The following is a 22,896-nucleotide window of genomic DNA, read 5'->3' on the forward strand; positions in this document are numbered from 1 at the left end:
CACCAGAAGCTGCTGAGTTCCAAGGGTCAGATGTATTCCTCTAGGCCGTGAATAACCAAGTGTTGTTACAGCAGCTGGCAGTGGAAGTGGAGTGCAGGGTTGGAGAGGAGCAGAGTACCCAGACAGGTGTGCCCTGCCAGACACCTAGTAGAAGGAACAGGTCAGCCCCAGCAGATGGGAAAGCTCCAGAGGAGGTAGTCGTGGCAGAGGGTGGGCTTTGTTAAGCTGTAGGAGCATTGAATGACTTCATCAGATAAGACTCTGGGGACAGCCCAAAGAGCGTGTGTAGGGAATTACTGGAGAGTTATCTGTAAGAAGATCACCCAGTTATCACCAAGGAAAGCCAATAGGTGTGACTCCCAGCAGGTGTGATCTTATCTAGTAGAGCAAGCAGGAAGCTTGGAGTGGCAGTGTGTCAGAGTTGCCAGGGCACAGTGGACCGCAGAGCTGCATGCTTGGCTCCATGGCTACTTCTGCCTCTCCCTTGAGACTCCCCGCTCTCCTGTGTGAGGTTTCCTGGATCCAGCATAGACTTGTGTTCTATGTGCACTGCCTGCCGGCAGGAGGGTAAGAAGAAAGGTGGCTCAGGCATTCCCAGAGCTGCAGACGGGCCTGGACTCACCCAGTGCCTGTGCCAGACCCGTCCTGCGCTGCCCTCCCACTCCACATAGGCAAGAGCTGTGCCTACAGGACTGTGCATCCCTATCCCTGAGGACTTACCACCCTACTGCCGAGCACTGATTGGACTTTTCCTGCCCAAATCATGTGTCATCGCTTAGCTGCCTAACATACTTTTTGGACTGAGGACATAGTTAAAATTTTTTAAAGTCAGCACTGAGCTTTAATAAGAAGCACAGTAAAAACCAACTTAATATAGCTGTCATAACATGACCTTTGAAACCATTGTGCTGCAGCTAGGGGTCGGGGGGGGGGGGGGACAGTGGTCCTCACTGCCACTGCCTGAGCAGCTGTGGTGGCTCAGGTGGGCAGATCTTCCACCAGTGGGAAACACTGAAGTGAGACTGAAGCTCTACTGAGCTCCGTGCTTCCCATGGCAGCAGATGAGATAGGAAACTCACTTCCTTCTAATGGAAGAGGAGGTATCTTTTTTCATGTGGTACTCACCCATATTTTTAGAATTGGGTTTGCCCCTCCACCCGCATTTTAAAGTCTTTTGTTGTTGTTGTTGTTTTGTTTTGGTTTTGGTTTGGTTTTGGTTTTTCCGTGTAACAGGGAACTCACAACGCTGTAGACCAGGCTGGCCTTGAACTCATCGAGATCCACCTGCCTCTGCCTCCTAAGTACTGGGATTAAAGGCGTGCACCACCACCCAACTATTCCTTTTTCTCTCTCTTGCTTTTTTTTTTTTTTTGGTAAATTTTATATTTTTAAACAAAAATCAAATATATCTTTCTCTTAAAAGCACAAAATGGGAGGGAATAACCAAGATTTTTATCTTCAAAGGACAGCAAATGTCAGTTTTTTTGGCTTATTGATTCTCAGTCTTTGCTTCTGTGCTGAACCTCAAAAACTGCTCCTTCACCCCAGAGTTACGGAGATAACGGTAGGCCAATTCAGAGTAGTCCTCATACGGTATCAGAGAGGATAGGTGTGGAGTAGGCCCCACGCTTAGGTCAGAAGCCCCAGCTCTGTTTTGTTGCAGCATGAAAGATCCAGAGACAGGATGCAGACATGGCTGCACTTAGGTAAAACAGTATTTACAGAAATAATCACTGGGCCAGATTTGATCTGTAAGCCGTAGTTTGCCAGTTTCTGCTGCAGAAACACAAAACCAGACGCTGGCTAAAAATGATAGCCTTATCATCCGTGATAGGAGAGAGAGGTCAGGACACACCCTCCTGCTCCCGCCATCGTATTGAAAGCTGCCGTCTTTATTATATAAGCGAGGTCGCTAAAGAATGCCTGATAAACAGCGCGGATGTCGGCGTCGGCGGGTCTGTTGATGAGCCTTACCTGATGAGGAAGCACTTGTTGGGAGATGTTGTTCTGGTTTCCATTTTCTTTTTGCCTCAGTCTTATTTTCAGAGCTGATCTCAGTGGTCCTTAAGTGGACGATTGTGATTTTCTCTGTAAGTAGTTGCCTTACCCCCTTCCCATATGCATCAGTATAGTACAAGAATCCGAAGTACGTGCTTTTTTCCTTTGGCTGTTTTCTGTTTCTTTGACTGAGTAGCATAATACCATTTTGAATATATTATGGACATGTTTCTGTGGTGCTGAAGTTCTAACGCCAAGTTAGTCTGTTTTCCCTGAGACAAGCTGTACGGAGTGCCGACTACACTGGGCAGCATGCAGTTCTCCTGCCGGTTAGTGGAAATGGCAGCTTTGTTTGGAATTGGAGTGAGGTCAAGAGTTCCTTCCTCCCAGTGAGGCCACTGGCTTTGTGGAACGAGGCGCTAGCTACGCAGTGTTGAAGATGCCGCAGCACGGTCAGTTGTGCTGTCCTCTCCCCTCCCGACACCGCTCCAGAAGGCGCGTGCGAGTGCTTGGCCATCGCGTGTACTCGGACACTGCAGTGCGCTTTGTGTTGTTTCTTGAGGATGATGCCCAGAATCTGTAGGAGTTGAGTTTTGAATGTAGAGACCATCTGTTCTCTGAGCAATCTTCTGAAGTTGCGCAGCTTTGCTAGAGGGCAGATTTCCTGTGTCCCCATTAAGTGCTGTGACCTTGTTCAGGCTCTGTGGTGTCCGAATGAGAACGCCCACTGTAGCCTCATATGCTTGCTTACTTCATTCACAGCTGGTGGAACCTTGTGGGAAGGGGTGGAAGGCGTGGCCTTGTTAGAGGAAGTGTGTCACTGGGGCTATGATGTGGGATTTCCCTCTGTATGCTATGATTTCCACTAATGATAAAGAAACTGCTTTGGACCTATAGGAGGGCAGAACTTAGCTAGGTGGGAAAGGCTAGGCTGTATGCTGGGAGAAAGAGGGTGGAGTTAGAGGGTCGTTATGAAGCCACTGCCTCTGGAGACAGCTGCACTGAAACTTCGCTGGTAAGCCACGACCTCATGGTGATGCACAGATTAATAGAAATGGGTTAAATTAATATGTAAGAATTAACCAATAAGAAGCTAGAGTTAGCCGGGCGGTGGTGGCGCACGCCTTTAATCCCAGCACTCGGGAGGCAGAGGCAGGCGGATCTCTGTGAGTTCGAGACCAGCCTGGTCTACAGAGCTAGTTCCAGGACAGGCTCCAAAACCACAGAGAAACCCTGTCTCGAAAAACCAAAAAAAAAAAAAAAAAAGAAGAAGCTAGAGTTAGTGGGCCAGGCAGTGATTTAAATACTGTGGTTTCCGCGTGATTATTTCGGGTCTAAGCTAGCCAGGTGCTGGGAACCAACAAGTGGCCTCCTTACTACAGGGTTCTTAGGTTTCGAAAGCCCAGGACATTCTCAGTTAGCTCTCTTTGCAATGTGATTGTGAATGTGTGTGTGAGATCTTAGCTACCGCTCCAGTGCCAAGCTTGCCTGCTTCTGCCATGCTCTCTCTCAGGATGGTTATGGATTCTGGAACCTGAGCCCAAATTTTCTTTAATGAATTGCCTTGGTCATGGTGCTTCAGTCATAGCAACTGAGAATTAACTGAGACTGTGTGTGTGTGTGTGTGTGTGTGTGTGTGTGTGTGTGTGTGACTGCTGAGACTGAACTCTGGTCTTCTGGAAGAGCAGTGTGTGTTCTCTTCCACTGAGCGAGCCATCTCTCCAGCCCTTTCTTTGAAAAAAGAAAGAAAAAATAATCTTTGCATGCCAGAGACTGAGAAGCAAAAGGATTGCTGAGGTTGAGGCCAGCTTATGTCTATATGGTGAGATCCTATTTCAAAAAATCAAAGAAAAACAAAAGTACAACATAGCCCAGTTCTGTTTGTTCGACTGACCTTGCAAGATTATACTTATCCTTTGACCTTGGGCCTGAAGCGTGTGACCTGCTGTCTTCCTGTGAAGAATTGGCTTCACCATGTGCAAACCAGCTCTCTTCTGGTCCTACACAGATTCCAACTGGCTTTCGAGTGCCCTCGTGCTACCTAAACTCTACTGTTTTTTTCACATGCCCACTCAGAGATTGTTTCTCTGACACTCAGCCATACCCTTAGCACCCCAATCTCCACTTGCATTCAGTAAGGATGAAAATAGCACATTCTTATGATGAGAACAAAGTGCTACGGAAGGTCTGACTTTGGTATAAGAAAAAGAATTAAATTGCACAGAGTGGCCTGGATGCTGACTCCCCCAGTGAGCCTGAACTGCAGGTGCCATAGGGGGCAGTAAAGCTGATGGAGTCTAGAGCTGGAGACAAGGTGGGGAAGAGGCAGAGAGAATGAAGGTGGTCTTCAGGGCGGAGCCAAGGGCAGGCCGACAGGCGCGTGCCTCCGTTCCTGGAGCTGCCTTGCTGTGTGGCTCAGAAAGAGAAGGCAAGTGTGGTGGGTGTGAATTACTCAGAAGACAGTTAAGAGGTGAACTGCCATTGTAGCCATGGCTCTGGGAGTAGGAGAAAAAGGAAAGGCAAGAAGAAAGAAAGACATGGGCTGTGAAGATCCTTGCCAAAGAAACCAGATGTATCTAACCATGCTAGAGGTGAGCAGCTCTGAGGCATGCAGCTGAGTGTGCAGAAGGATGCAGGAAGGAGCAAACAAACAACAAAGAGTGGCCCCTAAAAAACGTACTCAGACGACAGAGTGAGCTCTGAGACAAGAGCAAACGTGAGTGGCAGTCGATCTTTATGGGACCAAGTCATGAGGTGCAGCTAAGCCACAAGACTCATCAAGACAGAAAATACAAAGACTGGAAATCAAAGGACTGAGAAGACAAACAGAGCTAGCAGAGTCCAAAGTGTCATTGAAGGGAGCAAAACAAAATACTTCACTGTGGAAAAGGAGCAAGAAGGCATGAGGGTACTATCGTCTTGACAGTGGGACCTTGGCACTTAAAGTGAGACCTAAGCCAGGAGCAAGTTCAGAACACTCCCAGTAGATAGAAAATTGCAGCACAAAAGAGGATTTTAATAATTAGGTTAATCACTCAGATCTGAGCTGCACATACAACTGTCTGCCCAACAAAGAGTATACATTGTTTTCAAGCATGGATGGGCCATTCACAAAACCACCTCTTAGACTGTGAAAGAGACATCGGGAGGCCCAGAGGCGAGATCTCCCCATGTTCTCTTTGTTCTCTGACCACACGGCATAATTGGAACTCAGTAATGAAAGGGAGAGACATGCCCTGTGGTGATGGTTCTCATCCCGTATCTGAAACCCTAGTTTAAAAAGTTAATGCCAAAAAATACCTAGAAAGAGAAGGTTTTGGGTTAAAGAAGAAATACCTTCTGATTTATTTTTGGTTTATTGTTGTTGATGTTAAGACAGAACATCTCATGTCGTGCCTTGGTCTAGCCTGGAACTTGCTATCCTGCCTTAGCCTCCTGCATGCTGAGGTTACATCAGTGTGCCATCAGGCATGCAACTTGAAATACTTCCAAGGTGATCAGTACTCAGGCTGGCTTTCAGTGAAAGCACACGAACGACGAGATGCAGCTCAAGCCTTTAGTCCAGAAATGAAGACTGAAAAAGGAAAGGGTCAGGGGAGGGTGCAGTGAGTTCTGTCACCATTCAGGAAAAGACTGCCAGTCCTCATACAGAGACCACAGAACAGAAGACGCTATGATGTCAGAACCAGATGGGGACTATGACGTGGGGGCGCCTACCCCAGGGGTGGCAGATTTATTCGCAGTGTGAGGACGCATAGGAAGGATGAAGTGCAGATTGCACAAGTGGTTCATCTCGGGAAAGCAAGGGGTGTAGCACAATGAAGGTCAATCATAGCTGCTATGAATACACATGACACAGCTGGACCACCCCTGGCAGACCTCTTCAGCATACCACGAAGATCAGGGAACACTGCTGCTGGCTTTGGGCTTGGTTGTACTCTGAACCCGGGGAGGCTCACCATTACTTCCTGTTCAGCATCACACTGGGAGGACAAACACTGCAGGGAGGCTTGGGTGGGGGTAGTCACACATGTTGCCAAAAAAGGAATTAGAGTGGTATTTACAGGCAGCACAATTATATACGTGGGAAGACAGTGGGAGCCCTGGAGCTAACAGTTTACCATACCCCAGGACCTGGGAGAATAACTCCCCCATCAGTTGGAGTCAGAGATACATTTGTATATTCTGTTTTTTTCTAACCACTACCTGGTTTCCATTAACATTCTAAAGTACACGGGAGAACATAGAACGGTGCATGAAGAGCTAAGCCCACAAAGCTAAAACATCACAGAGATCACTGATGAGGCGAAAACTGATGCGGTAAAGGTGGAGACCCAGCTTTGTGCATTTATGTTTGTATGAGACAGGTCCACACTCTCTGGCTTAGGCTGGCCTGACGTTAGTGGCCATCCCCCTGCCTCAGCCTCCCACATCCAGCCAAGATTTGGTAATTTTAAATGTTAGTTCTTTTCAACTTTTAACTATAGGCTGAGCGCTGTCCCAGTCCAAATCTTGGCTTTAAAACCTACAAAAGCACAAAGGGTATAATCGGGACAGTTTGGGAAAGAAAGGCGTGGTGCTTTAACCCTCAGTGTAAAGCTACCATTACGTGACTGTGATGCCAACATGCATACTGCAGATTGGTTTTGAACAAAGCTGCCTAGATAATTTGATGCGGAAGGACTGTTTTTCAAGAAATGTTGGTGTAAGTTGCATATAGAGGAAAAACAACCAAAGAAAGAAAGAAGCTTGCACCCTAGTTTTACGATGCAGAAAAATTGACCCTGCTTTTATTCTGTATACAAGAGACAACTGGAAAGCTGGATGCCACTGGGGTTTTGTGACCTCTCAAATGTGACACCAGCAGCACACCACCCTTTAAGATTGAAGTCACTGGTTCCAGCAGCTGCTGACAGACACCCTCCAAGAGCAGATGCACCACCACAGTTGTAAAGATTATGTTGTGTTTATATTATTTTAAACCAGGAAGACTAGCTGGTAACCACATGAAACAAAGGCAAAGCAGAAGCAGAGTTACTGGGTCCTGCACACTCACATAATGCTGTCTACAGGTGGTGTGGGGGCATGCGGGGCAATGGGGTATCCTCTGCGGAGACTGTGGGGACCACAGAAGTATAGTAGTCCCCGCTGCAAACTGCAGTCTTCAGGCGGTGTATTTATTGTGTGCAAATTGTCCCTCATTAAAGTTGATTTAAGCATTTTTAAATGCAAAATGTTGAGTGAAAAAAATAGCAAATAGTATTAAATGATTTATAGCACAGTACTTTTGAATAAAATTAAACACAGATACTGTAGAGTAGCAGCCACTCAGGTATCTGCATATACCTGAGTGAAAGCACAGGATACATGTTGGAGATGTGGAGGGGCCCAGGAGAGTGCTCTGATTTGAGACTTTTTGGCATCCAGAAGCAGGGATTGGTACAAGTGAGCTGTCAGGGTCTGGGGGTATAGGGGAGCAAGGTACAAACAGAGGAGGTGGCCTGGACTGTGAACAGTTTTCATGGCCACCCACACATGTGAAGTAGTAGGTAGAACAATGACAGCATTTTTAAAGACACACTTTCCATTTCCATTCAGGGTTGTCACAAGGCCCAACGTAGTCCACATTAGGGGAAGCAAACAGCGGTGGCCATGATACCATTGCTTAAAGTAGTCACTGCACTGACCCAGTTTTAGGCACCTAGGTTCTTTGCAAAACATGCTCTTTCCCCACAAAGATCTGTAGTAAGTGGATGTTTCTATCTACAGAACAGTAGTTTCTTTTGATTTCTGGCTCCTGATTTGAAACTTGTCTGTCTTGTAGTTTTCTGCTGGCTCACACTCCTCCCTGTGTCAATCTCATATGGAGCACATCATCAGGAGTGCTCTCAGTGGGCAGTTCATTGCATCTGGAGTCTCCGTCAGGGCCGACCGCACCAGCACCTGCGGTTGTATGAAGATGGCTGAGGGGCAGCTTGTGAACAGAGCACACTCTCAACATAGTGTGTTCAGAAGAGAATCAAGGTTGCATGCAGTTTAGCTCACAACAGGGCTCTCACAGTACTGCCGTAGTGTGTACTTCTGGAGATCTGCTCCCTCCCTGCCTCCCACCTTCCTTACTAGCACCAGACAATGGTGGAAGAGCAACTTATTGTCTGCGGTTAGAATACCAGCCATCATCACCTTGTTTCAAATTAGTTCTGGTGCTTGTTGGAAATTGTGCCTGCAAAGCATCCAAATGATCCCATATTTATAGAGCAATTGCTTCTGGGCTGCTTACTTGCCAATTTGTGTCTTCAGACTGCACTTGCAGGCATTTTAATGTCAGTCTGACTACTTGTGTGATTTATGTGCACGTAGTATGCCTGGGCCGACAACTTTGATCAGCAATATTGCCATGTTGCATTAAAGCTTACTGGTCCATACAGCTGTATACTTAATGATGGACACTCATGAGCTCTGTCAGTGAATGGTGGTACGTGTTTGGGTGGTTGGCCGCAGAAGCAGTCTCATTTCCTCTCACCTACGTTATGATGAGGTGCCTCTCCTCTCCCATGACATCTTTGGCTTGCGGGGCTGTGCTGCCGTGTAAGACCTGTGCAGATGGTAGCACAGCCCTGTGCCGTTGTTTACAATTTTCTGAATGAGTCCTGGGGACAATTAGCCCATTTTCCTGACTTCTTCCCGCTACTGCTGTCTATTTTCTCGACACAGGACAGGCTTCCGTAGGCTTCGAAGTCGCTTCCACCACCATATGGCTGGGTTGTCACAGCGGGCACTGGCTCTTGCTTTTTGTTAACCTTTGTCTCCATTGTTGGCAGTGTTGCAGTTAGCAGTGAGTGTGCAGAAGAGGGTTTATGATCCAAGTGGCTTTCTGCTGAGAACAGGGACCTAAAGGGAGAGCGACACGCTTCCATTAGAGCTGTGACAATAAGAAGGGAGTGGAGCACAGCATCTGCTCTGTTGGGGCCTTCTGTGATGGATGAGGCTGCTCTGGACGGAGAAGGTGGAGGAGGGAGTCCTGGCCATAGGCCTGAAGTCAGGCTTAGAGGATAGGACAGCCCAGTGCAGCAGGGCCTTTGAGCTCAGCGAGCAGACATGGTCTCCAGGACATGAGAAACAGGCTCAAGTTCCTGAGTGAACAACCATGTGACAGCTGCCATGTGGAGTGACTAAAATATATCACATGCATGCCTTTGTATGTTCACCCGCGTTCCTTCTGGAGGCGGGAATCCCTAGGTGAAGGTAGCAGCAGACGTGTGTGCGGTGAGTCCGGTGAGGTGAGAACAGTGTCTGCATGGTGGAGAGGGCCTGGCTAGATCACTGCCGTCCTCTCGGGACAGAGCTGCTCTGAAGGCCCATTCTGAGTACCTCACACCAGATCTTAGCCCTGTTGGACAGTTCAGGGCAGTGTGTATATTCAGACCATAATAGTCTTCCAGGAAATTAAAACTAATTGGGAGAGCAGGGGCGTGGGCCTGGGTCAGTGTGGCACGGGCTCTGCCAAGGAATGAGTGCCCAGTGCTTATAAGGTGAGGGTCCGGATAGTTTATATTATTAGTTTCTTTCTATGAAGATAAAGTTATCAATTACAAATCATTCTTTAAAAAAAAATCATGCTGCTGTGCTATTGGCTCAAAGTAACTGGAGCCCTCTGTCCACTTCAAACTCAGAGGAGACTCGATGCTGGAAGAGTTGGAAGAGGCAGTAACCATCTCAGCCCCGTCACAGGCGTGAAGGACAAGGACTGCTTAGGCGTCATACACAGTGCGGGCAGAAAAGGACTTCTTGCATCTGTCTCCCAAGTAAATAAACCAGGAAAAGAGAAAGAAGAAATAGAACAAATAAATGAAATGAAAATTGAAAGATGTTGCTGGCCTGGGGAAAGGTGCTCCAGGTAGGTCTGGGTACCAATCCCAGACTGTAACTGCCCTATGGGAATGTGCTTTCCCCGTAGGTCTGTTTGGGACTGTCCCTGGAATCCCGGCATAAGAACACGGGAGAAGGCCAGACCAGAGATGAGAGATGGTTGCTCCCAGGCATCCCAGCATGTTTATCTCACAGTACTTATGGCTGAAGGACCTTAGAGAGCCTCCCAATAGTGGGGCCCTCGATCATGTACTCCGAGCCAGAGTTGGTACCTGTCCGTGCTCATTTTTATGTATGAGTTCCTGCACATGTGTACATGTCTGTGTGGGTGCGCGTGTGTGTGTGTACATGTCTGTATGTGTACTGAATCCTGAGCCTCATGCATGCTAGAAGTGTACTCTACCAACAGGCTATATCATCAGCCCTAATGCTGATTCCTAAATAAACACAAACCTTTGCCCTCCCCAGATATCAAAAACTGTTAATCAGTTTCCTGAGGACCTCGTTGGACTGAGATCCTGGCTGTTCCCCAGGTCTGTCCCTTCTGTGGGGTGCCTGGCTTTCCCCCGAGATGGACATAGTGTAAATGTGGCTCCCACCAGGGTCTTCTTAGCAACTGCCCCTTTGTCTGCCCATCATTCTCTTGCTTCAAATCTCTGAAGCCACAGTGTTAACCAAAGACTCGATATCTCATTTCCTGGGCCTCAGGTGCCCCCTGTTTCCTCACTAGTGAGGAGCAAGTGCATGAAAGAAACTAATATGTTTGATTTTTATTATATACCAAATTAAGGCTTTTTTGTTTAATCTCTATAATTCTGGTTTTAAATGTCTGCTATTCTCATGAGTTAAAACAGCTGGACACGAGACATTAACTACTGAGTTCTTGTTGGCCAGTGTCAAAGCTGGGATTTGAACCCAAGACTCTCTGGACTTGTAAGTCCTGGTTTCCACCACCACTCTGCCTCAATAACTTCATCCTCGCACTTGGGTACATGCCATTCCTGGTGAGCAGAGCCCAGAGGGTCTGCCACCCGTCTCTCCTGTCGGGTAGTGGCATTTTGAGCCTGACGGCTGGCTATAAGGTCACCTGGCTAAAGCCAGCCCCAGCCAGGCTGGGCTCCTTCATGACTCCTGATGTTGCAGCTTCACCGCAGTTTGTCAGCAGCGCCCCCAGGGGACTGCTGGAGGTACTTCATGTAAGAGGTGCCGCAGTCCAGCAGTGGGTTTTAGGTTTTAATATGTGTGCTAGTATGGAGCAGTGCATTCTGTGAGTGCGTGGGGAAGCAGTCATTTTAAATGTCTCTTCCTTTTATGGGCCACTCTTTCTTTTTCTTTCTCACTCCCATGCCAGTTGTTAACTTTGATGCTTAGTGGAAGGCACCTCCCTTTATTTTGTTTGGTGCCTATCCCTCCTTCCAAGGTAAGGCACTGGGGCTAACCTTACTGGCCAGCTGCTGCTGAACAGAGTTGGAATTGAGCACAGAGTGAGTGTTGTGGCCTTTGCCCGCTGGGTTCTGCTGTGTGTTCCATTGTGTGGCAAAGCCCTCCTCAGGCCATTGGCTGCTCCTGGTGGCCAGCGTGGTAGGGCTGTCCCTGCCTGGTGCTGTCCCGCTGTTCTCCTGACCTATCAAGGATCTGTTAGAAACAGCCCATGTTAGTGTGTGTCTCTGAGAGTTGGTGTGCGCCATTCTTCCCCTTGGTAAGGATGACTCTCTGCTTCTCAGCAGTGGAGAGGCACATGACTGCCCAGGGAGCACTGTGAAGTGAGGGTTGTGAGGTCTGTGTCGGCCTCTATGTATTAATTGCATAAAACCCTATCATTTACAAGGTGCTCCCCGCATGGTCTAATGCATCTTTGCTAATAACCAGGGCCAATCAAAACAGCCATCTGTCGGGATGCACGAGCATGTGATTGATTGGGGACCAGGTGTTAACATGCAGCTGCCCAGGGTTGCAACTTCATTTGAAGCTGAGCACACTAGGTGCCCGCCCCTGCCTGCTTCCCCAGAGCCAGCTGATAGTCTCCCTAGAGCTCACAGGCTCAGTGTGGACTGAGCAAGGCTGCCCCTCACAGTGCTGTGATAGAGCTTTCCCTGAAGACTGGGCGCAGCATCTATCATCAAGATATTAGTCCTCCCTTTCTCTTCCCCTCTGGCGTGGAAAGCTTTTAAACAGTTAAGCCATTCTCTAAACTGTAGCTTTCCTCGCTCACTCCCTCACACACTTGGCATCCGGTCCCTTTGTCCAGCTTACCTGTTCTTACATGGGGCCACGTCTTCCTTTTCTTTCTTTCCTTTGCTGTGGCAAGCCTTTACACTGTCTTTGTCTGTGACTGGTTTTGCTCTTGTGTTTTGTTGAAGAGATGTGCATATGCCATTGGTGCATATGTCAGAGAGCAGCTTGCGGAGTGAGCGCCATTTTCTCAACACGTGGGTCCTAGGGATCAAACTCTGTCCAGCTTGGTCACAGATCTCTTCTGCCACCCCTTCCACTCCCGGTCCTCTTCCTTTGGCTCTGGTTTTTGGCTTGCGGTGCATCTTGAAGGGCTTGCTGCTGAAAACCAAAGAGGGATGATGTAGGAATAGAGACGTGGCAGACAGGAAATCTGGGATCAGGTGGGCTGCGCTTGCCCTGATAGAGGACACCCACTACACAGCCTAGAAACACGGTGCTTTTATTACATACAGCAGCCCTTAGCTAGTCTCAGTGAGAGCTCTCAGTTGGGAGCAGTCTCAGGTTGCAGTCATATTGAAGGAGGAAGATATGGTTGCTAGATTTTGCACACACTGTTGACATCCACACGGGGACCAGAGAAGGCTATCGCCAAATCCTGGGCCTGACCTGGGAAGGCTTTGCCAGTTCCCACGGGTCTGATGCTTCTGTGTGGTTCACTTTTGATGTGATTGTTAGGAGTTAAACCTGAATCAGTCAAAAAGTCACTGGGAAATTTTCAAGGTTTTAATGAGAGAGGCTGAAGATGTTGCCCAGTGGTGGAGCATGCTTGAATGAATGCTTGAGTTCTGACCCCATTCCCCTCCCCTATTCCTACCAATAAATTGACAGGAGGAATGCCTAGGTTTAAATTATATTGAACTGTTTCAAAATGGGCCCTGCTTACAGATGCTTGAGCCAGGGCCTCAGCTCGTAGCCCAAGCTGTTGTGCTTCTTGATCCTCTTACATCAGCCTCCCACGTCCTGGGGTTACAGGCATGTATCACTCTGCGCCTCCCAAGTCCTGGGGTTACAGGCATGTATCACTCTGCCTGGCTTGATAATTCTGAGTTGGGGCTCTTTCTCTCCTGGGAATCAGAGCCGCTGGGAAAAGGAAACAAAAACAAAATAGTGTTTTGTGGGAGACCCATATGAAGGCTGGCCCGAAATTAAAATGTGAGGTAAACTCTGAATGGATGGGGGCTTGGACCACCCATCTGATCGTGTCCCAGCTTCAGCACTCAGGGGTTTCCTTGCAGACAAAACATTAGCAAAAGGAAGGGAAAGCAATCTATCTGTGTTTCCTAACCTGATCTTTGCAAGTACTGGCCCTTTCTGTACATAGGGAGGAGTGTGTGGTCCCACCCTATTTCAAATCCTCCCAGACAGTTCCCTTTCTCACTGGAGCTTTGGGTGAGAGTCTGCCACTCTGGGCCGCTGGTGCAGCAGTTTCAGAGTCCGTGGTGACATCCGCACAGTCCCTGTCTTCGGGCCCCTCGTGCTGTGCTACCCTCAGCGTGTCTCTGGCCTCTCTTGGCTGCCGCTGAATGGTAAGTGGTGGGAGCATGGGCTGCTTGGTGCCCTTCTGTCTGCTCTGTCCGGTGATCTCCAACCTCCTGCTCGTGACACTCGTAGAAGAACTTGGTGTGATGCTTCTTAATACAGAAACAACAGATCGGGCAGAAAGGAAGGTAGTGTGGATTGTCATGACAGATGTATGCCCTGAGTAGCTGGTTCTCTGGAATTTAAAAGAATCATCTGTTTTTAAAACAGGTTTAGAGTCCATCCTAAACTTCTACCATAAAGCCGCCCCATCTCCTAGACGGGGGTAGACAAGTGCACTTGTAGGGCCTGTGCCTGTCTGCTGTTGACTCTGCTTTCTCTCTGGCACACTGTTGTGATTTCCAGGGCATGGTGGCTGCCGTGGCATGGCCATTCCTCACCAGTGTGCAGTCAAGTAGCCTTGCCCTAAATGAGAAGCTGTGAGGGTCAGAGTTCTGCACGGGGGCCTCTGACTACATTTCCTACAGTATCTGCCTCTATTTCTAGTCTGTGTCCATGAGCAGTGTGCACATACTCCCTGCGACTTGTTTACTACGCGTAAGTCAGTCTGAGGAGCAAGGAGCCTGAAGCTGTCACAGACTGGGGGCAGTTCCGTGAAGGGACTCCTCTGCCCTGCCATGTGGGCAAGATGTGTTCCATGTTTCCTCGCCTGAAGAAGGTGCATCCATAGGAAGGGGTGTTGCTTTCTTCTTCCAAGCCGGTGGCAGCTGTTGACAGCCTCAGGAAAAATATGTTGTGGGTGGGGCAGAGGGGGTGCCCCTTTGAAAGTTTGCACCCTGAGCTGTAGAAGCTTGTGTAGAACCCAGGACGGCTTTCCTCCTGTCAGCTGCTGTGTGCTTGTGTGCAGTGCCTTTTCTTTTTATCAGAGGACAGGTTTGAACCATTTGAAACAGCAGTGAGAAAATGGCTCAGTGACAGACATGGTGCCTCGAGGAGCAGCATCCTCGCTTCCTGCTGCTTCCCAGCCTTTGTGTCTCACTGAAAGGAAAAGTATGGGCTCAGGGCCCCAAGACCAAGATCTCGGCACAGAGGAGATTTAGTTACCCCAGAGGGACAGAGGGCAAGGACAAGGACAAAGACAAAGAGATAGAGGACCAGGGAGAAGGACAAGAGAACAAGGGAGAGGAGCAGGGGGTATCCGCGCAGGACAAAGGACTGACTGGATAGAAAGGAGACAGTCGTGACCCATAGGTAAAGGGGAAACCCCCATGCTAGGATGAGGTGTTTTATTGGGCATGTTAATTAGGTGAGCCAAAGGAGATGGCTGATTTACTGGACTTGATAGTCAGCCTCAGGTGGAGGAAATTTCCCAATAAGGGATTGGACCTTGGTGCCTGGCATTGGGGATGTAACTTGATGGTTTTTCCGCAAGGCAGAGGGGATGGCCGAGAAGGGTAAGGCTTGCCAGAGCCGAGCCGTGCTTTCCACACTCGAGCTGGCCAGAGCTCCTCCCCTTATTAGTGAAAAGATTCATTTTTCTTTTAGTTCTCCTGGTTCTGCAGCAGAGAAAGCTCCTAAGATAACAGGCTCCTTTCTTACGTGTGACTAATCCTGGCTCCAGGCCTAGAAGCTGCCAATGGGAAGCCATTCTGTGCAGTCAGAAGTGAATCCTGAAGTTTGTAAGTTAGCATCAAAGGGAAAGAGTAAGAAAGCTTAGAGTTCTTACTTGGGGTTCGTTGGAGACAGGGTCTTACTCTGTACCGGGATTGGTCTTCACCCACTGTAACCTAGACTGGCACTGAACTGGCAACAGTCCTTGTGCCCCAGCCTTCTGAGAGCTTGTGTTACAGGAGCAGTCCACCCTACCCAACAGGCTGGCATTATCTGTTTATTCATTTGCCTACTTAATGTATAGTGATCTTTTGTCTACAGGTATGTCCAGTGCACCACTTGTGTGCCTAGTGTCCCTGGATGGTCGGGAGCTGCCGTGTGGGTGCTAAGAGTCAAGCAGCAGGTTCTCTTAGTCATCTTTGTCTCTAGGCTTTCCCTTCTAGTCTGTCATTGTGAGGTCCAGAGACACAGCTCTACTGTGCTTTCCTCAGCAGCCTGAAGAGCGCTCATGGGTGAGGAGGAGACCATACTAAGAGTGAGTGGCTTTGAGCTTCTCAGAAAGTAAGACGTACCCAAGTGTGGCAGTGCTGCAGGCTCTTGAGGGAGACTTGGACAGCTGTCTGCATTAGCCACATCTACCACTTAGCGCTGAGGTTGCTAAGGAACCTTTTGTTTCCCTTCTCTTTTATTTGATATCTGGGGCAGTTCTGGTAATGCCTTGCGTGGAATTCTAACCTAACAAGGTGGAATCAGGAGCCACTAGGGTTGCACAAGGTGCTTAGTGCTGTCCTTTCCTCATAAGTGGGCTTTCTAGTCTTAGCAAATGTCAGGTTTGCAGCTGGTGCGGGGACCGGCCTCAGCAGCTGGCAATGGTGCTGGAGCTTTTGCTGCTCTGTTGGTGAGTGCCTTCAACTGGACTTAAAGTGAGGAGCCCCTTTCCCCGCTCATGCCCCCCAGATTATCCTGTTTTTCCATTTGCCTCATTTTTGTAACAGTATTTCTGTGAGTGGAATTAGAGAAGGGTTTTATAGACAGTGGAGAGCTGCAGTAGCAGAAACAAAGACCGAGAATGAATCCCAGTTCCTTGTGAGGTAGAAAATAGAAAAGGGATTGGTTAGCCTCAGGTCACTTCTGGTGCAAGGATTAAAGCGGCTGGAACCTGATTGTTGGTGGCAGGCTGCAGCTGGCCTGCTGGGGAAGAGGTATCTCCTCTGGCCATTCCTGGAAGGCAGGGAAGGCGGGGAAGGCGAGGTAAACAGCGCAGTTTCTGGCTGCTCCGGCTCCGTTTGCATCGTGTCTGACTTGTGTCACCACCTCGTCCACTCGGTTGGTGTTATCCAGCTTCGCAGTTTGGGCTTCAGCAGACGTTATACTTTTGTTTGTGTTTATTTTTCTTTTGAAGACAACACACTTCACAGGTTTGTGTCAGTACACTTCCTGTGTGTCTTTCACCACCTCAGGTCTCACCCTTGCCCTCTTAATTCAGTATCATCCACAGCTGGCTTCCATATACCCCTTGATGACCACTCTTCTGGAGCTGAGCTGAGAACATTTCTGCCCGCACATTTAAATGGCCGTTTGGCTGGGTATAAAATTCTGGTTCTAAGTTACTTTACTTCCGTAAGCTAAACATACGCACTTCCATGCCCCTCCTGCATCCTGCTCATTCTGCTTTTCTCTTTGAAAGTGGTCAGTTTCTGAAGACCTCCCTCTCTGTTGTTTTCAGTATTCTCTCTGTTGGTTTTGGTTTGGCTGGTTTGGTTTCCTTGTTGAAATTCACCTCGCTATGCTGCCCAGTCTGGCTTTGAGCTCCTGAGCAACAGCTGGAAGTCAGGTACCTGCCGCTCTGGTCCACTGTCCTCAGGACCCTTCGCCCTGGTGTCCTCCATCTACGGAGTAGGTGCTGCCTCTTAGCTCATGGTGAGAGGTACACTCACAGGACAGGGTGGCAGCCTCCAAACAGAGAACACGGAGCAACTTCAACTACTTGCCTATTTTATTTCATTTAATATTTTAGACTGTAGCCCAGGCTGGCCTTGAACTTGAAATGATCCTCCTGCCTCAGCCTCCCAAGTCTTTGGTTTATAGACTTGAGTCACCACACCCGGCCAGTTTTATGGATTGTTTGAGTCTTTTTTTTTTTTTTTTTTTTTTTTTGGTAGTCTTTCTATGTAGCCCTGGCTGTCCTGGAATTTGGTATGTAGCCTCATACTCACAGAGATCTGCCTGCCTCTGACTCCTAGGTGCTGAGATTAAAGGTGTGAGCCACAATCCCCAGCATTGAGTCATTTTGTTTCTTCTTGGCCCTCATTATCCAGGAACACCCTCCCATAGAAGCAAATAGTATGAAAGGTGAGACCAGTATTAGTCCTGGTGCGGCGAGCTGATGTTTTCTCTGGCTGTGACTTTATGCTACCCATTTTGGAAGTGCAACGTGCTGCTTCTGCTCCCTACCTGTGAGCAGCGCCAGCCCAGTTGGGTGGGAGTAGGCAATGGGATTGGGCTGAGCTCCCCAGAAGCCTGTTTGTGGGACTGACCTCTTTGGCTGTGTTCCTAGTTCCAGAGTGTCACTCTTGATCCTGGAATACAGTTTGTGACTCAGGCAGGATCCCTCTGGGCGTTCATCAAAAGCCCCGGGGCTTCTCAGGGCCTCGAATTGGTGAAGCGTGGCCTTGCTCTGCCTTCTTGGAGCAAGAGACGCTGCTCACCCCAATTAATACGTCCAGCCTCATGTTGCCACAGGGATCCTTGCAGTCACATCCTGTCAGGAGTTCATGAGTCAGCCAGTGCTAGAGAAAGCTTTGGCTTCCTCCAGTCTGAGGTGATTGCTTGCAATTTCCTGGCAGCCTTCAGTGCTGATCTCTGATCCTCACCCAAGGGAGACGGCCCCCGCTGTCCTCATCTGTTGTGTGAATGTGCAGCCCAACAGGTGACTCATCCTTTGCCAAGGTTACAGCACTTCCAGTTTCTCTTGTCTTTGTTCTTTGGAATTATCAAGTGGTTGTTTTTAATATTTTATCTGGAATTTATTATTGCTTTTGACAAAAGAATTAGTTGGATACAAATGATCCTGTCATTACTGGGCTCCAGACATCCCAGTCAATAAATCCATTATGGATGAGAAGACAAAACAATGAGGAGTGCAGCTCACTAGGGCTCAGACCCCAAAATGTGTCTCCTGTTGTTGGTCATGCTCACCCAGCAGGAGAGAGACGCTGTTGGAGCTGTTGCTCATGCTCACCCAGAGACGCTGTTGGAGCTGTGTGCATCTGTGCTGACTCTAAGGATATAAGGTGTCTGTAGAGGGGGCTGAGCAGAGCTCTTGGAAGGTCGGCAGAAGGATCTAGCTACTCAGGGCCCAGCCACCAGCCTCACTAGATTCAGCATTCTAGCTCCGTATACTCTAAGGAGCTGTCCCTACTGTCAGAGAAATGTGACCCCAGGTTTATTTGCTTTACTCTTTGATTCATAAAACACTGACTGCAACAGCTCTACCAAAACACAAATTTTCTCCCACTGCTTGAGTTGAGCCTTGTTTCTTGAGGCAGAGAGCATGGCTTGGGCAGCTGTGTTCCGTGTCCTGGGCAGGAGCCATTTACTTGGCACATACGGTCTGTCTGTTATCTTGTCTTTCTGCTTCTGTATCTTTCTGTTCTTCAGTCCTCCCACCCACAAAGGGTTTTCTTCCTTGTCTCCCAGTTGTGGCCTGATCTTTGTACTGAGCACATTGAATACTGGTGATATGTGTACATACATTTCACAAATGACCTGGTGAGCCCGTGCAAGGTGCAGACATCATAAATAGAAAATAAGCACAAACTACAGACTGGGTTAGAGAAGTAGAGAGTGTCATTAGCTTCTACCCGTGATGGCGGACTGCCTAAGAGCTGCCACCCGCTGTGGCCTGTAGCACAAGCATGTGGGCCGTTGTCAGTGTGTCAGAGTTGGAAGCAAGTCTGCAGAATGCACTGAAAATTGTAAGTGGAGTCGTCCTGGATTGGGGCCACCTCGTGTGCTGTGTTCCTGCTGCAGCTTTCGAAGCTCTTAGTTTTAAACATAGACAGTTCAGGTGTTTTACATTTCTCCCACTAAAAAGACTCAGCTGCCTTTTTCTTCAGTGCTGTCATTGATCCTGTTCTGCTATGTGCCAATAGCTCTAACAGGAGGGAAAAAAAGATGGCTTCTTGCCTTCTGTCAGCACACACAAATTAGACAAAGCCCTGCCACTTCCATTCTTGCTTTTTGAGGGTGGATTCGTCCACAGATGAGAACTCTCTCAGCTCTGGCTCCTTTGACTTTTTGATGATTAAAATGGTATAATTGAATCCATGTTCCTTTGTCTTCTGTAAGCAGCGTTTGTGTGCCTTGAAGCCATGCATCCACTCCCCAGCACTACTCCCCACCCCCTTACTCTTTTAAGAAGGAAGAAAAGCAGGGTGGGGGAGTCCAGTCCACTCCAGCAGTTCTTAGCTGAAGCCTTGCTCTGAGTCTCAGCTCCTCGCTCCTCTCCAGGGACAAGGCTCCATTGACTGCTGCAGCCCTTTTCTCCTGCTGCTGGCTCCAGATGCTGTTCTGTAGTCCTACAGCCTTGGCAGACTGGCAGTGAGGCTTGCTTCTTTTGACGAGGTTTCTTTGTGTAGCTCTGGTTGTCCTGTAACTCGCTCTGTAAACCAGGCTGGCCTCGAACTCACAGAGATCCACCTTCCTCAGCTTCCTGAGTGTTAGGATTTAAGGTATGAGCCACCACAGCCAGCTGAGGCTTGCTTCTTAAATCTAAAAGATGCCTGATCTGTATTTGTTTAAACGTGTATTTTTACCACTGGACGGTTCTCATATTCAGGGTTCCATTCATGCCTCTCATGTCCTCTCCTTTCTCTGCAGGTTTTGCATGCAGAAGTGTGTTAGTCTGGTGCCTGGAGTCACACTGGATTTGATAGAAAAGTAAGTAAGATTTGAGTCCTGTTGGCTTCCTGGGTGTGTTCCTCTTCCTGTTCGTGTCCTCAGAAGTCCTCACGTCATGTGGATCTGTCCTTTGTTCTCTGATTGAAGCGCTGCTCATGATGGTTACACAAGGGCTTGGTGTTAGAGGTACTAGCATGGGGCCATATTAAAAGAAATGATAAGAAGCTCTCTTCCTGTGAATGTTTAAAATACTGCAGACCGTGATGATCCAGAACACAGGGCTGCCCACACGGTCTGTCTGAAACAGCTAGACTCTAGTTCCACTCTGACCTCATTGCCTTTAACTTCAGGTTGGTCTTCAGTGTGCTGTGTCTTACCTCCAGCCAAGTTGCTGTCGCGGGCAAACCCATTCCAGAAACAGCCAGGGTGTTCACAGTGTGAGAACCTGTATTCTCTCTTGCTCGAAGCCTGCTAAGGTCACTGAGAAGTATGTCTCTCTCCTGTTCTGATTTCTCTGCTTCTGAAATAGTAGTATCTCATGCCTCTAACCTTGGCCTGTGTTTGACTCCTCTCTACTCATCCTGACCTCTATCAGAAGTATGAAAAACTTGGGGAGGTTTCGGAACCCCCACATTTTCCAAAATGACTAGATGAATGTTTTTCCAAGTTGGGTTACACAGGAGTATGTGTGTGAAAATATCCAAGGCCCGAATTTATTAAGGTGGGTGAGAAAAGCAAGTGTCCTCCGTGAGTCTCCCTAGGAAAGTGCTTTCCATGTACATGAGGGAACCCACTCCAGACCCTGTGCCCAGGGCAGAGCTGCATGCCCACCGCTGGCACCCACCTCCCATGCCATAGTAAGTGGAAACTGCAGTCGGATTTGTTTTCCATGTGTTGTAAACACTGGGCACAAAGGCATGAAGAAGCATGAGACTTGGGGTCGAGGGTGTGGATTGAGACACAGTCAGTGGACACAAGGCCCTGGGCTTGATTCCCCAGCATTGTCCAGTAAAGAAAAAAAAAACAACTACTTCAGCTGAACAGCAAAGTTGTAAGCAGAGACTGCTCACTTGTCTCCCAGCCACCCAGACCCGAATAATCTCACAGAAACTGTATTAATTAGAACACTGTTTGGCCTGTGGCTCAAGCATATTCCTGGCTAACTCTTACATCTTAAATTAACTCATTTCTATTAATCTGTGTATTGCCACGAGACTGTGACTTACATGTAAGGTTCCAGTGTCTCTCTCTCCTTTGGCAACCACATGGCGTCTCTGACTCCACCTACTCTCTCTATATATATCTCTTCCAGCCTGGCTATATTCTGCCCTGCCATGGGCCAAAGCAGCTTCTTTATTAACCAATGGTAATAAAACATATTCACAGCATGCAGAGAGAATCCCACATACAAGGGTAACTTGAAACAGGAGAAGGAGCAACAACACCATGGAATTCTGACTCTTTCCATATATAAAAATTACAGAGTGTACATATTTTTATTGCAAAAAGGCAGCGTGTAAAATACATCTATACCTCACTAATAGTCATCAAAATACAACGAGGACCACTACATGCAGTTTGAGGCTAGTGTTTCCTCTTGGGTTTTGAATTGCCATCTAAGCTTAAGGGCACATTCATTCACAGTGAATGATATGGAAAAGTAGTGGCTGCCAGCAGGGCACATGGGAGGTTCAGAAATCCCTTGCCAAGCAGGGCTGAGTCTTAACAGAGCAGTTTGGAAACCAAAGCGCAGTGCCCAGCAGAGTGGGGCTGTTGGTAGACAGTGGGTCTGGGTGGTGATGCTTCATTAGGAGTTAAGCAAGCTGCCCTTAGCCAGACACAGGTCAGTTGGCCTGGTACAGACGCAGTAGAAAGAGGTAGAGCCTCTGGTGTCACCCGTGCCTTCCCAGTTATGGTATAACAAACTGTGCTGGCTTCCTTACCAGATTCGTGTGTAGGAGTGTGACCTAGGAGCACATTTGCTGATTTTCTTAGCACTGTAAGTGGTGATAGAACCCACAGATGGATGGTGACCTGTGCGCACACACCCCTTTCTGTCTGTGTGTTCTTACTGCTCACAAATGTCAAATACTTGTCATCAGGGACCACAGTGATGCTGCTGCTGAGACCAAGGAGAAGGGCACAGACAAGGGCTGGGCAGTGCTGGATCTCGTGATCTCCACAAAGTTCAGTTGTCCCTTTCTCGGACTGTGGGAGACAGGTTATGCTCTCCCCAGAAAATCTTCATGGTGTGTCCCCACCCTTGGCTCAGGTCGTTTCTGGGCCTCAAAGTCATGCTAGAGCTCTTGCCAGAGCTGGTGTACAGGAAGGATGGTGTGACCCCGCGGACTTCAGTGACCTGGGACACAGCCACTGTGTTCCTGGGATTTCACTCTGGAAGTGAAACCTGAGGCTAGAGCAATGGCTCAGTGGTTAAGAGCGCTTGCTGCTCCTGCAGAGGACCCAGGTTTGTTTCCCAGCATTCATAAGGCAGCTCACAACTGCCTGTAACTCCAGTTCCAGGGGATCAGGTGCCTTATTTTGACCTCCACAGGCTGCTGCTCACGTGTGGTACACATACAAACAAGCAGGCACACACATATGCACCTAAAATAAAATATTTTTTGAAAAAGAAAGGAAAAACGAAACCTACAGAATAATCTACATGGAGTTACATGAGGACCAGAAAATGCTGTCAGCAGGAAAAGAGAAGATGTAACACACACAGCACGGGTGGTTGCAGAAGCCAGTCTCCAAGAGTGGCATTCTGTAAACACAGACCTGTGGGGTGGGGGGAAGTAG

The 22,896-nt window shown here is 48.4% G+C and overlaps 1 protein-coding gene across 2 annotated transcripts in view; it reads left to right on the forward strand.

The window, feature by feature from the left end:
- The window catches only part of Rptor (regulatory associated protein of MTOR complex 1), a 301,243-nt gene that overhangs the window by 160,205 nt on the left and 118,142 nt on the right, over window positions 1-22,896 (forward strand). For both annotated transcript variants that reach the window (XM_057774578.1, XM_057774579.1), the window contains exon 7: window positions 20,074-20,133. In XM_057774578.1, the coding sequence (XP_057630561.1) occupies window positions 20,074-20,133 (60 nt within the window). The remainder of the gene's footprint in view (window positions 1-20,073; window positions 20,134-22,896) is intronic.

The sequence above is a fragment of the Chionomys nivalis genome, chromosome 7, assembly GCF_950005125.1.
Source record: "Chionomys nivalis chromosome 7, mChiNiv1.1, whole genome shotgun sequence".
NCBI lineage: Eukaryota > Metazoa > Chordata > Mammalia > Rodentia > Cricetidae > Chionomys > Chionomys nivalis.